Source organism: Protopterus annectens, chromosome 16.part0, assembly GCF_019279795.1.
Source record: "Protopterus annectens isolate FY-2018-M chromosome 16.part0, PAN1.0, whole genome shotgun sequence".
In the NCBI taxonomy this organism is placed as follows: Eukaryota; Metazoa; Chordata; order Ceratodontiformes; family Protopteridae; genus Protopterus; species Protopterus annectens.
The window spans coordinates 436441900-436456593 of record NC_056750.1 but is presented as its reverse complement, the minus strand read 5'-3'; the positions used below and the strand labels follow the sequence as shown (position 1 = coordinate 436456593).

The 14694-nt window shown below is 38.3% G+C and overlaps 1 protein-coding gene across 1 annotated transcript in view; it reads right to left on the bottom strand.

The window, feature by feature from the left end:
- The window catches only part of LOC122790606 (kinesin-like protein KIF14), a 1004205-nt gene that overhangs the window by 309610 nt on the left and 679901 nt on the right, over positions 1–14694 (bottom strand). The window contains exons 19-20 of the mRNA XM_044058133.1: positions 8976–9069; positions 7490–7625 (exon numbers count right to left, since the gene is read on the bottom strand). Of these exons, the coding sequence (XP_043914068.1) occupies positions 7490–7625; positions 8976–9069 (230 nt within the window). The remainder of the gene's footprint in view (positions 1–7489; positions 7626–8975; positions 9070–14694) is intronic.

Genomic DNA, 14694 nt, shown 5'->3' with positions numbered 1-14694 from the left:
TTGAGGAGTTCCATGGTATGTTGCTGAAATTTTAGCATATGAAACTGGAAATTTAGTGCTCTGATAACAGTAGCAGAGGTGTATACTTTTTTACCCCATCTTTCTAGTGCTCTGGAATCCCTATCTGAGGGGTGGCATTCTTAGCAGAGGTTGCTTTAATTCCTTTAGGCCCTTGAGAAATTACCTCAGGGTCAGCAGTAGGATTTTTATAAAGAAATTTGTGAAAGTCAGGGACTCTATTACCAGTCAGGTTTTCTGGGTGCAGGAGGGAGGGTGTCAGGAGTCAAACTGGATTCCAGGAAAACATCATCCACAACATCCAGGACTGTGGGGAATGGCCAGGGGTCTGTGCTGTGGAAGATGTAAGAATTCCCAGAGTCTCTCTAGACTGAGGGTAGTCCTGACATTCCCATTGGAAATGTTCCCTTAAGGTATGAAGGGTTTCCCCAAAGGAAAAGTCCTCGGGGGGGGGGGCTGAAGGAATGGAGTCCTCTGCATCATGATCCTCATAAGCAGAGAGGGGTTGCATGTCTTCATATTCAGATGCATCAGAGTCATCAGACTCCTGTTCAGACAAAACTACTGGGGACAAATCTCTTTCTTTTGGAAGGGGTAGCTTGGCTTCCCCTGATCAGCGTGATAAGGTCTTCCACCATTTTAAGCATTTGAGACTGAGGCAAGAAAGCAGATGCCTGAGATTGGGTCATCTGTTTCCTGGGTGTGGTACGTACCCTGGGCCTTAGAAACTTGGTAGTTTTCAAAAGAACAGTAGACATGAAAGAAGTTGTCGGTTTGTGTCGAGAATCGGTAGTGCAAAGTACTTCCCCGGAAGCCAGTGCCTGGCTCAGCAGTGCCAGACCCATCCAAGGGAGAGACAACCGCAGGTTACTTAGTTGAAAAAGAGTTTTGCAGCATACCGGACTCCAAAAGGATCTCTGTAGCAGCCTGCGAATCCACAAAAGTAGGCATCAGGGGCTGCAAAAGTGCCTCACTGAGGACCGGAGAACTGACTTAACAGAGGTGCCATCGGTAGGTTTGAACCTGTGCAGTCTGTCTCTGTCTTTATCCTTATGATTTTTCAGAAGATCTGCTGTCTGATGGCTTAAGCCATATCAGAATTAAAGGACTGTATGCGAAAATATCTACCTAGAATAAGGACCTGACAATGTATAGTTCTGGCGTTGAACAAAGCACAAAAGCGACAGTGGGGGATGTTGTGGTCTGGGCCTAAGCAAGTGATGCAGTAAGAATTAAAGTCTTAGTGTGGTATTTGCTTTCCATAGGCGAGATAACTTAACTTTTTCTGACATCGGTTAGTGCAAGAAAAAAGGATCCCCAACAAGGTACTTCGCTTCAGTTCAGAAGATGAAACTCTGGTAGCAGCCGACCAGCACTCATGTGAACTGCTTCTGCTTTGGGCTCCGCAGCAAGAAAGACTGATGTAATGGCATCGGCTGCCTTACTTTATACTAATGATGACCTGACGTCAGTCCTGAAGCGACAGCAACCGTTGCAGAAATATTAAGCCTCTGTTATTCAGGACAGCCGAGGGCTACCCTGGCAGGGATAACCCAAATGTGATAACTGCAACAGTAAAACACGAAGAACATCTGTAGGATATTTTGGAAGATATGTCATAGAAAATACCCAGAATTTATAGTGCCTTTTAGGAAAACTTCCACCCAGGCTATTTACTCCATCAATAAGACACCTAACAGTTGACACACGAGTCAAGGATCTAGGAACATATGTAGACAATAATCTGGCCTTTGAACAACAGGTGGCCAAGACAGTATGAAAATTATTCTATGTCACCCAAATTAAAAGTAATAGCATGGCATCCATGTTCAAGGAAGTCACAACACCACTTTATTCAGCCATTATCAGACCCATCATTGAGTTTACTGCCTCCAACATGTCTGAATAAGTCTTTGATTAGACAAAAGTGCTTATTGGATTTTTCTTTTTCATTAAAGCTTGGAGTTTGTACTGCTGTCATTTATTTTACCTTCTTCAACATGTACCAGACCAATCATGTGCAATAGTTAGAATGACTACAAAGGTTCCTTACCAGCAAACTCCAGGGTATAAAAACATTGTCCTATATGGATCACATTAAAGTCCTCTCTTTATATACTCTGTCTCCTACAGGTTACTAAGGGGAGCTCTATGCCAGGCATACAAGGCTTTCTCAGATCCAGCTCTAATGGACCTTTTGCAAGTCCACAAAATGAACAGTATCAGAACCACTAGACAGCTGGATTTAAATTTTGCTTGCAACATAAATAAGACATGATAGAGAGATGATATGCATGACAGATGATTCTCCATGCTCTGGAAAAGGCTCCCCACCATCTGAAGCAGAGTCCACCCCAACTGTATTTAAACATAACCTTGATGAATGGATAGGAAGTCTGAAATTTACACTTGGTCTGGCCCCCATGTCTCTGACAGAAATGCCCAAATTAACATACACCACCAACATAACCTTTAGAAACTTCCCAACTAACATACCCCCCTCCTAATAAATGCTCATGACACATTGTGACAACTGATTTAGATTGCATGACTAAGCTTATGAAGGCCCTGGTGGTCTTTAGCCTTGTGGTGAAGCTTTTTTAATTACAATAAAATATTAAAGGACAAATTGGTAACAGAATATAATTAAATGTTGCAGTGCTAAAACCAATGGTTATAAATTTGAATGCAGGATGTTGTGAATGCAGATTTTCCCAATAGACAATATTTAGATATCCAGCACACCTTCTCTTACAGGGAGCACTTTTGAGTTATTCTGAAACTACTTTCTTAGCAAGAGTGTTCTTACATTGTTGTGAAAAGCAAGATAGTCAAACATGCAGAGACTAGAAAATATGTTCTATATATTGGTAGAAACAAGTGTATATTAAGACGGACAGTATATATTAAAACAAAGGTGCTTATTTTTCTTATACCTAAAGCAGAACTAGAAGTTCCAAACAAATAGTGAAAGAATTCTATTATTTATGTAATGGTGACTGAAATCAAAACGTGGCATTAAATCATTAAATAAAGAAGCTCTGAATAGATGCCATCGTACATGAAATATCTAATTAGAACCAAATATGGTGCATTTATACATTATGGATGCAACGTGAAATCTGATGTTACTGTTATTCATAGTATATTACTACAGTTTCTAGGAAAATATTTAATAAATGTGAAGGGCTTTACTACTAGATAGCCAATTGTGAAAAATTTCTAGCTGTGGCTAACCTATTGAGTCTTGTAATGAAAGCCCAAAAGCTTAGATTTTGCAAGTAAACCAAAAATGACACTAAAGCTAGAGGACAGATGGGTAGAGGTTTCATATACTATAAAACTACAAAATTTAGGTATAAGAAATGTAAATGTTTTAAACACGTTTGTGATTAATTACTCAATATACAGCCTTTGTTTCAGGTGCTTGGAAAAGGTCAAAAGATATAATTTAGTCACTATTCCACCAATATTAAACTAAAAGGAGATATTTGCTAACGAAAGTAGAAGCAAAGACAAAGTGGTAAATGGCAGTTTTCTATAAAACCTTAGATCAGTATGTAAGGTTTTTAGTTACTGAAAGCTTAAATACATAATGTTAATTTCATTGGTGGTCATGTTTAACACTCCACATTAACATCTGCAACTGATGTTTTGCTTTTTCATTGCAAGTGTAAAAATGCTGGCCTCATTGCTATGCTTTATTTACTAAATTATGTGGGGGGGGGGGGTACTATCTTCTACAACACTCCACAAAAAATATATAAAAAAGATAGGTAAGGCTGCCCTCCCATTAACTCATTACAGCCAGGTGATGCCTGTAAGTGTTTTCTGCACTTAGATCCTAGGGATGCCTCTAAGCATCAAATATTGCTTGTTTATATTTGCAGTAATAATTTCAGACCGATGCTACCAAGTATTAAAAGACTTCATCTTAAAGCTTAAAAAATTACAAACATAACTGCTAATATTTGACCTCTGTCTAGTACAGTTACAGATATTAATTGTTCATACATTTACATTGTCAGAAATTTCTTGTTTTTCTAAATATCTCAACAATCCAACCAAGTAACACAGACAGAACTGTTTGGCCTGATGTGAAAGCTCTAAACTTGATGAACAAAATGCTGCCAATGGTATGTGTATAACATGAGTGAGTGTTGAGCTGTTGTAAATGGTTTACAATATATTGCAAACAGGTACTGTGCTTACTGTGACTTACAAAATCCAATTTAAACCTGGAACCTAAAGACGACTGCACTACAAAAATAGTTTGTGCTGAAGATTTTGCTATTTACACTTCTTTATTAACACCTAGTTCCAGAGGCATGTACATTTGTTTGAAGCATGAATACATAAATCTGATTCTATCAAACAGCTTAGGCTCCACCCAGTGGAAATTACAATGCAAACTTCCAGGGCTCCAGAGGGAATGAGAAACACTCTTACTCTTTCAATAGCTTAACATACCATAGTGTGCTCTTACTTCAGTATTCATAAATCACATTTACAGAAATCTGCTTCGACATCACATTATATTAGCTTCAGCCAACAGAGATGACCAAACAGAAAGCAGCATTTTCCCTGTGAGTATTTTCTTCTCATTACAGATTACACCATTCTTTCAATACACCTCCAATGGTTTTCCTGTGCATTTTCTGACTGCACACTGTCATTCTCTCAATATTACTCCATTTTTTACCATTTCTTGGCTTTTCCCCATCCTTCAACATTTTGAGAAACTGAATAAAAAGCCATATATACATAATGCGTGTGTACTTAAAATCTAAGCATAATAAAATCTAACCTCATCCAAAACCAATGTTTTTGCAAGGGGACAAGCCCCCCTGCACACCACACACCTCCTGCTAATTATATATACCAAATCAGAGCAGCAGTGGGAAAGGGCATAAACCCTTCCCTAGTACAACTGATTTTGTCAATATTTTGAGTTTAGACATTTTTGTGGTTAATATTTTGGCTGTCAGCATCATACTGTTTAGATTATAGGTACACCCTTGTGTGTGTGTGTGTGTGTGTGTGTGTGTGTGTGTGTGTGTGTGTGTGAATTTATATCAAGTTTTCAGAAACTCAAAATTTATATTGTCAATACTATATGATGAAGTTTCGAAAAAGTTGAAAGCGAAAAAATCTACATTGGGGGGAAATGTACCTGCACACATACTCTGAGAAAGCATTACAGTGGAGGAAAAGGTGTAAATTCGCCAATCCCCACTGTACCACAATCTACATAGAAGTGCTTCAATGAGGAATTCACCCTTTTCCCCACTGTAGTGCAATCTCACAGTTGGCATATATAATTTGGAGGGGGTGTGGGGGTGAAGAGGGGTGCCCCCCTTGCAAAAATGTAGATTTGTTCTTTAATTATGAATTTTTAGAAACTCAATCATATAAATTCCGAGTTTCCAAAAACTTGATACAATAAATCCATGTGTCTGTATATAGGTAGGTAGATATGCAAACAATATCTAGAACACCAATATCTAAACAGTTTATATCAACAAATATCTAAACTCACAAATATTGATAAAATTGAATTTATACTAATGATTTTTACCCTTTCCCCACTGTTGTGTGACCTCAGAGTTGTATATAATTTAGCAGAGGGTGTGAATATACAACATGTATAACGAGCATTTTTCATTTTGTGCTTGTATCTGAGATTTGAATCAACATTTGTATCTGTACATTTTATGTGTCTCATACTGTTATTTATAAATGTGGAGCTTTTCTCCCTGTGCCTTCTGAAAAAGGGCATTTTGCCCAGTCAGACTTTCCCGGTAAACAAATTTAAAATAAAAAATGAAATACAACACAATGTCTACAAGTCTAACTGCATCCAAAAACACTGTTTTGTTGGGGTGCAAACCCCCTTGCACCCCCCTATGCAAGGTTGTGTGGCCTCAGAGTTGGTATACATTATCAGCAGTGTGTGTGTGGGTGTTAAAAACAAAATGTCTAAATCTAACCACATCCGAAATGAACATTTTTACAGGGAGAAAGCCCATTGCACCCCCCACACCCCTGCTAATTATACATACCAACTCAGAGGTGGAACAACAGTGGCAAAGGGTGTAAATATTGCCATAGTATAAATTCAATTTTGACATGTGCGCTTTTATATCAACCAAATATCTAAACGCACAAACATCATCTAAAGTGTTTAGATATTGTGAATGTGTCTATATATACATACATATATATATATATATATATATATATATATATATATACATATATACATATACACACACACACGGGTCTACTTTACTTACCCGAAAAACCACATCGCTGACATTCACTTCACTGAGACAAATACACTAACAAACCAGAACAACATCAAGAATACCAACATTCCGACCAGAGGTAAGTAACAGCTTAGCCATCCTGTTGAACTTTGCCCCTTACTCCCACGGTAGTGCGATCTCGGAATTGGTACATTTAGTTGGGGGGGATGAAGGGGCAAAGCCTCCCACATGGATTTTTTTTTTTTTTTTCGGGACAGCCAAGCGGTTACTTACCTCTGATTGGAATGTCAGTGTTCTGAATGTTGGTCTTCTGGTTTGTCGGTGTATTCGTCTCGGTGAAGTGAATGCCGGCAATGTGGTTCTTCAGGTAAATGAAGTAGATCCGTATATACACATATACATGCATATATATATATATGTATATATATATGGGTCTACTTCACAAGATCGACAGACCATTTGATAGACATTCATTTGGTCGACAGCTCGTTTGATCGACAACCAGTATTCAAGAAACAAACTTGGGATTTGCCCCCCTCCCCAACTTTGTGCAACCCTGGAGTTGGTATATTTAGTTGAAGGGGTGAGGGGGGGCACATCCCCCCACATTGGGGGGTGTGGGGGGAGAAGCCCCCCACCTATTTTCTTTAAAATGTGTAGTTGTGTTGTATTTTCGTGTTTTAAATGGAAATAGATGAGGGGCTTCACCCCCCCACCCCCCCTAACTATATATACCAACTCCAGGGTCGCACATTGGGGAGGGGGGTAAATCCCTGTTAAGTGCCTTGAATACTGGTCGTCGATCAAATGAGCTGTCGACCAAATGAATGTCAATCAAATGGTCTGTCGATCTTATGAAGTAGACCCATATATATATATATATATATATATATATATATATATATATATATATACACACACACACAGAGTCACATTATACCCATGCATACATAATACAAGATACCCAAAATAGATATTCTGAAAGATAAGTAAATACAGCAATGCTTTACCACCACTTGACATTCAATACTTGCAGTAGAAAATGGCATATTATGTGAAAATTACATCATGCACACAGTGCATTCAAACATTTTTCATTATATTTGTTTGAAAATAATTTCCAGATAGAACTCAAATACAGTACTTTAATCTAGTATCACTAACAGTCAGTCTAACCCAGGTGGGGGGGGGGGCATATTTACCTGGTAAAGCTCTCTCATAGATATCAACTTTTCTTCAAACTTTTCTGGACTCCACAAAGTGAAAATTCCCAACTTCATGTTAGTTACTTGGACATACAGGATGGGTGGTTCATCCATTATTGCTGGAGCTTCATATCTGTTAAACAGAAGATACAAAATCAAAACAGAATTTAATATGCAAATGCTGTATTACTTTTACATACAGGTTTAAATGCAAGGGCACAAACCCATAATGACAGATAAGCACCATTCTCCTAGTACCCAAACCTTGGAATGTTTTATGGCTACAGTTCACATTTATTACTAGAGCTATCCAAAAAGAAAGCAGCATTTTTGTAATTGCAACAACAAAAGTAAGAGAACCACTTCTCTTTTAAATGTGACATTTTTACAAATTATGCATTTGAAGTATACATGACCGATTTTCATTTCCGTTAACCTAATCAAATTTTCATTTCTCTGTTAACCTATCAAAGCCTAATCCTATCCAGAACATTTTTAAAGGTTGCTACAATATTTTCTTTCATTATGTGATTTGATAGTCCTAAGTCAAGGCAGGGTGTCCTGGCTTCGTTATCCAGTAATAGAAAACAAACGGGATACCGTGTAAATGCAGTCAGCGGCAAACACAACAAATTAAGCACAAAAAAAATGGACTAAATGCAAAGGGAAGCAATAAAACTTATTTATTAGAAATCCACAAAGTATTTGGGTGAAACCCTTCTTCAGTGTGATATAAATAACTAGCACAACTCATTAAATACAAGGTAAAAGGCATAGCCAACCAATCATCTTTTAACAATAGAGCACACGTGTTAAGCTCTTACAACTAAATGAATATAGAGCCATTAAACAGCCTCTTCAGAAAGCTGGTAAAAATGATCATATTTGCAAGTATCAAACACCAGCTCAAGGGATATAAATCTCTCTTGAAAACAAATAGAATATGTTCAAGGGATAGATTTTTTTTTTAATGTATTACAGAAAACCATTTCTAGAGAGCTGCCTTCTACTTAACATAAGGCAAAGCACTCACTCTACTGAAATGTACTTTGGATAAATAGATGGGTAACTACAAATTCACCCCTGGTTGGCCCCCTGTCCCTCATGAATAGAGAGAAATGTGTATGTCTCAACATATCCTTGCTCAGCTCATCCCTCTGTTATTCACATACGAAACAGAATTACTAAAAAACATGGGAATGTAAGGCTAGGCTTCTTAAGATCATCACAGATCAATAGCCTAGTAAGTACCAATGGAACTATAATAAACTGGACACTAGACAGCATCCTGTTGTGGTGGTGGTGGGGTGGAATGACACTTGAGACAGGAGACTTGGAACTAATAAATCACCTTGAATGAATGTGGAAGGGACAGGATGAAACAAATATAGCAGATATAGTACTGAGATGCTTTACTTGCCTAACTTGCTCTGTCCAATACTTTATTTTGTTTTCTATTCCTAAACTAGAAAAAAAGTCATACCTTGTGAACATTGTATGTTTCTTCAAGCTTCTGCTGATACTGTTGGCTTCCTGCAGAAGCAAAGAAAGTCTGAAGGCTTTTATCTGTGCATGACCTGAAACAAATGACAGCACAGTTAAGGCAAATGCATGGAAACACCAAAACTAACAGATGCAAACTGATTTGAAAGTAAGCCCTACTGTATGTGGACTTAAATATATAATAAAAATTACAAAGCATGTGAGTGTTAAAATTTTACAAAAAATATACTGTCTGGTGCTATTAAATTTTTCTGTACTAAAAAAATACTGCAATCAAACAGTACAGAATCAATGTACCATTTTGTGATGTTTTCACTGTATTAATGTTAGGTCGTTTTAACAGTATATTTCCTAACCTCTTCTGCTACTGCAAAAGCTGTTCTTAACTTAGTGAAGTCCTTGTGAATTTGACAAAAATATTTCTAAGTTTCACAGAGCTTTTTCTCTGTAGAAGTTCTCCTACATTTGTGCATTTCACAAACCCTGAGAAATGATTTCCAAATATTTGTGATATTGCAGGCAGTTCTGTCTTTTGTTGTAAAGCATTTGTTACCGCACTTCAGCTCAAAACCAGTTCATTTTACATTAAGAGGATTTTTTGCACTCTGGTGGGAGCAGAGGGCTAATTCAACTCTTCAGAGATGGGAACTGCTGGTAGAAGGCTTATTGTGTTTATCTGGTTGTCCTGAGGGCTTAACTGTTTATGTCTTTCACCCTGCTGGTATAAAAGCTTTGCATTTTTGTGAGACACTGCTCATTTATTCAGAGCTTGCCTGTGCCTGGCTTGTTCACCTGTGATACGTGGACTGCTTCTAAAGCCACCTAGTCCTACAATGCTGTAAGTATTTTTTGCACTTCCTCGAACTACTTCAATCTTGTTTAACCCTTGTGTGCTGCATTTATTGATTTGGTTAAATTTATCACCATTTTCAGCTTGCACTTGTTAAAGAAATGCCATTTGTTTGCTACTGTACTGCTCTTAGGTTGTTTTAACAGTATTCTGATATTTCTTAACTTCCTCTGATACTGCAAAAGCTGTTCTGAGTTTGCAAAAGTGCTCCTGAGTTTTGTAAAGGTTTTCCATGTTTGTAGAAGTTCTCCTATGTTTGCACGTTTTTCTGCATTTATGAGCATTTCTGAGGGTTTATGAATTTATTTCAAAGGATTCCTGATACTGCATATTGTGCAAATGCAGTTACATGTGTCTTGTATATAAGCAAAGCCCTCCAGTTTAAAATCCTGTATAGGAAATGCTCTCCATAGTCTCCCACTGTTCACAGCTGCTCAAAGAGATGCCAGTTTGTGCACAGGACAGCACCACTGCAGGTCATCTAATAGTATACTACTAAACACATTTCCCTTAGACCTTTAGTTGGCTCTTCCCTACTCCTTCTCATCTAAGGATCTGGTATAATGGATAGGCTCTTGCTTGTCATCTCTGTTTCTAGCATGGTGGATTTGGGCTTCCTGAGGCAGTGTAGTAACTGCCTCATGTTCACTGACAATTATTCAGTTTTAGAACAGTGTGAGAGAAATGTAGATACACAATGTCACTTGAAGGCAAAGCTCTCAACTATGCAGATGAAAAATGCAAACCAAGTTGTTAGCATTACACCCAAAACACTCACTACAAACACCAAGGAACAAATAAAGATACGCATGCAGAGGTAATCACTTGTATTTTACCCAAACCTCCAAGACCTCCTAAAAGCATCTCAAAGTGGCCCTCTGCACCTCTTAAAACACAACTCTGAAAATCATAGTAGGCCCGCCTCCAAGCTCATAAGGCAAAACACCACACAGCCAAACATTCTAGTTATTGGGGATTCCGTTGTAAGACAATGATGTCTCTCCGTACCAGGCTTAACAAGGAAAACATCACAGTAAGCTGTCTGGAGCCAGATCATGCATCCACTTAGGTCTATAAACCACAAGTACCAATAAGAGAGAATCATAGTCCATGTGGGCATAAATGGCCTAAGACATACCTCACTGGGCTACATGAAGAGAAACATGATGGAGCTGCCTGGACATGTCCCAGATGGGAATGAATCTAGCCTTGAGTAGCATCATACCTTCACTAATAATGATGAGACAGTACTACCAAAACATGATGGTCTTTCAATGATTCTCTGTTTCTGGAATCACAAGAGGATCCAATATTTGTCACCCTGGGTAGATCGACAAACCATGACTGCTTGCTAAAGATGGTTTTCAGTTGTCTCCACTTGGCTTCTGGATACTGGCAAAAACTAATCCCACAGTGCCTTTTTTAGGCAGTACCAAGTTGTTAAACACTCCAACATAAAAATCACTCATGACTTCTTAAAGGTACTGCTGTTCAATGCTAGGAGCTTGAATAAAAACAAAAACAAACTGCACTCCCTGGAAGCACTCCTCAGCCTGAAGAATGCAGACACATGTATAGTCATGGAAACATGGCTCAGAACCATAGAAAAAAACAACCCCCAGCTATCAAAGGCTACATGGCCTTTCACACATTTCAATCCCCCCTCAGCTAAAGATAATCAAAGAGAGGAGGTGTTTCAGTATTCATAAAGGACAAGTATACTGCTAAACTGGTCCAACAACTTGACTCACTTGAGATGCTCCATGCCCAATTAATCATAGGTGAGACCCCCCTACCATATCCTTGCTAGCTAAAGATCCCCAAACACCAGTCTTGAAAACCACACCTCCTACCTAAACCTACTGTAATCTCTTAACATACAGACTAACACCACACTTATGGGTGACTTCAACTACCCTCTTCATAAACTGGGAGACTTATATGACCCATAACTCACTTGCCCAAAGGATCTTGGACTTCGTTAATGCTAAACACCCTGGGGCAACTAGTTAGCTTCCCAACTAGAAGTACAAATATCCTAGACCTGGTACTCTCAAACATGTGAGGATTCTGCTCCCTTCTGTGCAAAAACTCCTCCTTGGTAAGATCTGACCACAACATGATCTCCTTTAATATTAAAAACTAACCTAAATCCCCCAAACTCCAAATCTGTTAAGAACTTTGCTAACACCAGTTACCTCAACCTAATGGACAGTTTTATTAAACTTTCAAGCACCTGCAAACTGAGATGACCCTAAGGCTGTCAGCTGTACACAAAAGCACCTTAAAATCACATTCATGGCTGCAGAGAGAAGGCAGTATCTGTCCGAGTCAAACCTGTGATAACTGGCAAAATTGAAACACCCTGTTGGACTCCTAGCATAAATTGTCTATTCAACAGAAGAAAAAAAATCTTCTCCAAAGCCAAGAAAACAGTGCAAAAAGAAACTTGTCAGTCTAAACAAGACAGCTGGTCAAATCTGCCAAAGCGAATTGCAAAGCAAAGATAGCCTCCCAGGTGAAAGATAACCATAAGGCTTTTTTTTTAATGTTCAAAACCTCAGGGGGAATGCTCAACAATGTGCTGAGCTAAGCATGAATGGTAATGCTTACACCCAGTTTAGTTCAAACTCCCCCCTACCATCATCTCCTGTCACAACCAAAGAAATACCTGCAATCATCCTCCTACCAGTCATTACGAGGAAACAGCTTCTTACTGGATTTGCTAAAGCCAAAAACACAGGCTCCATGGGTCCTGACAACATTCCAGGATGCTTCTTAAATAGCTTAAGACAGAATCCATCAGGGCCACTAGAAACCCTCTTTAATCACAGCCTCCGGGTGGGCTTTGTCCCAGAGGAATGGGGAACTGCAATAGTTATCCCTCTGCACAAGGCCCCCCCCCCCCCCCATCAACTGACCCAGGAAACTACAGACTCAAAAGCTTAACCATTCTTATCTGCAAGGCCATGGAGAGAATTATCAATGACATAGGAACTCTCTAAAAACTGGACCAGACCCAACTTTGCTTTGTCAAAGGAGGTCTTGCCTGCTCAATCTGGTGGACTTTGAGAAAGTCACCAGGGCCATGGATGAGGCTAAAACAGTACACACCGCTTATCTAGACCTGGCCAAAGCTTGACACAATCCCCCACTTGGGGATCATAGATAAACTTACTGAGTTAGAGATCAGATGTGGTGCAATATTCATGCAAATGAGAAAGTCAAATTAATCAACACAAAAAGGCAGCCCCCAAATATATTTTGAGAAATACAGGAAAAGGCATCCTGATACAGAAAATTTCACAATTAAAAAAAAGATCACAAAGAGGAAACATAGAATAGAAGATTAGTAAAACAGAAGTCAAATAGAAGTTGAAGTTAAGGAATACTTGCAAAGTGAAAGATTAAGTGTAGAAAGTCTAACACGTTAGATAACAGCATGATGGAATGAGTCCCCAAAGTAAGGAGAAATGGGAAAATCAGGACACATCTGAAGAAATATGGAATGGGAAAGAACAGAAATTTAAGCAAAGGAGAAAGCAAAAATTATCAATACAAGAACAGCACCCAAGATATTTGAAGCGAAATGCAGGCAAAGGCATCCAGACATTGAAAATTGTACAATACAAAAAATAAGAAAACAGAGAAAAAGTAGAAAAGAGGACTGGTAATGGAGAAGTTAAAGAAATAGAAACTGATTATTGATTACCTGAGAAGTGAAGCATTTTGCGCAGAAAATCCAACTCAGAAAACACCACAACAGGATATAGCAATTTAATCCTTAAATTGAGTGGAAACCAGTGGAACAGGAAATATCAGATCAGTTGCCATATGAAGATACTTTGGAGCCATCCATAGGAAACCAGTATAAACATTCAGTTGGACTTGCACAGCAAGGGAAGGTACAGGAACCTGTGGCAACTCTTGATGCAGTCAATGTTGAGGAGTGATAGGTCACGGAGTTCCCAATAAGAAAGAGCAAAGGATGACACAGGATGAAACTTAAGAGAATGGGACACACAAAGTTGCTTTGGAACTTTCTATAGAATGCCCACAGGAAATGGGGAACAAAGAATGTGCCCTCAGTTTAAAAGAAAATGATCCAAGAGTTGCTTTATTTGATAGAGATGGACAGACATTAAGATCAATGAAAGACTACAAAAAGTCAATAAAACACAAAGTTAGAAGTTTTCAAACAAATGAACACAGCAATTACAACTGCCAATAGAGATTCATGCAATATAACAGAAGTAAACAGGATATACTACTATGCAGCTAAATAAAAGATAAAGTCTTGCCACAAAAACACAGGGTAGTAAGTGAAACGAAGGGGAGAAATTGAATGCCATTGTGGAAGTATCGTATAGAGAACTATAAAGCAATTAAGACAAGAAGTGTCACTGTTAGAGTACAGAAGAGAGAACAGATCAACATATTTACTCAGAAAGATAGACATGATAAAAGCAATGCGTAGTATCATAACAAATCATTATCTATTGTGCACTATCGCAAATAAACAAAATATCAGCACAGACAGAAAAACTTAAAAGATATGCAGATACATATAAAGAAAAAGTGCAAAATAAGCAACTTATTGATGACAAAAAGTTTTATAAAGAATTGAGAAACAAGGCAAAAGGAATTGAAACACCATCAAAAAATGAAATAGCTGTATTTTGGAGAAATATCTATAACATAGCTCTCAATCAGTTAGCTCAAATAATCTGGACAGAGCCAAAAACAATGGGGGAACAAACCCTCAAAAATATGGACAAATTTTAATTACTGGCCTTATAAACTTAGAAAGTTGCTACAATAAAAGGTCTTGTGTTACCATGCATTTTCT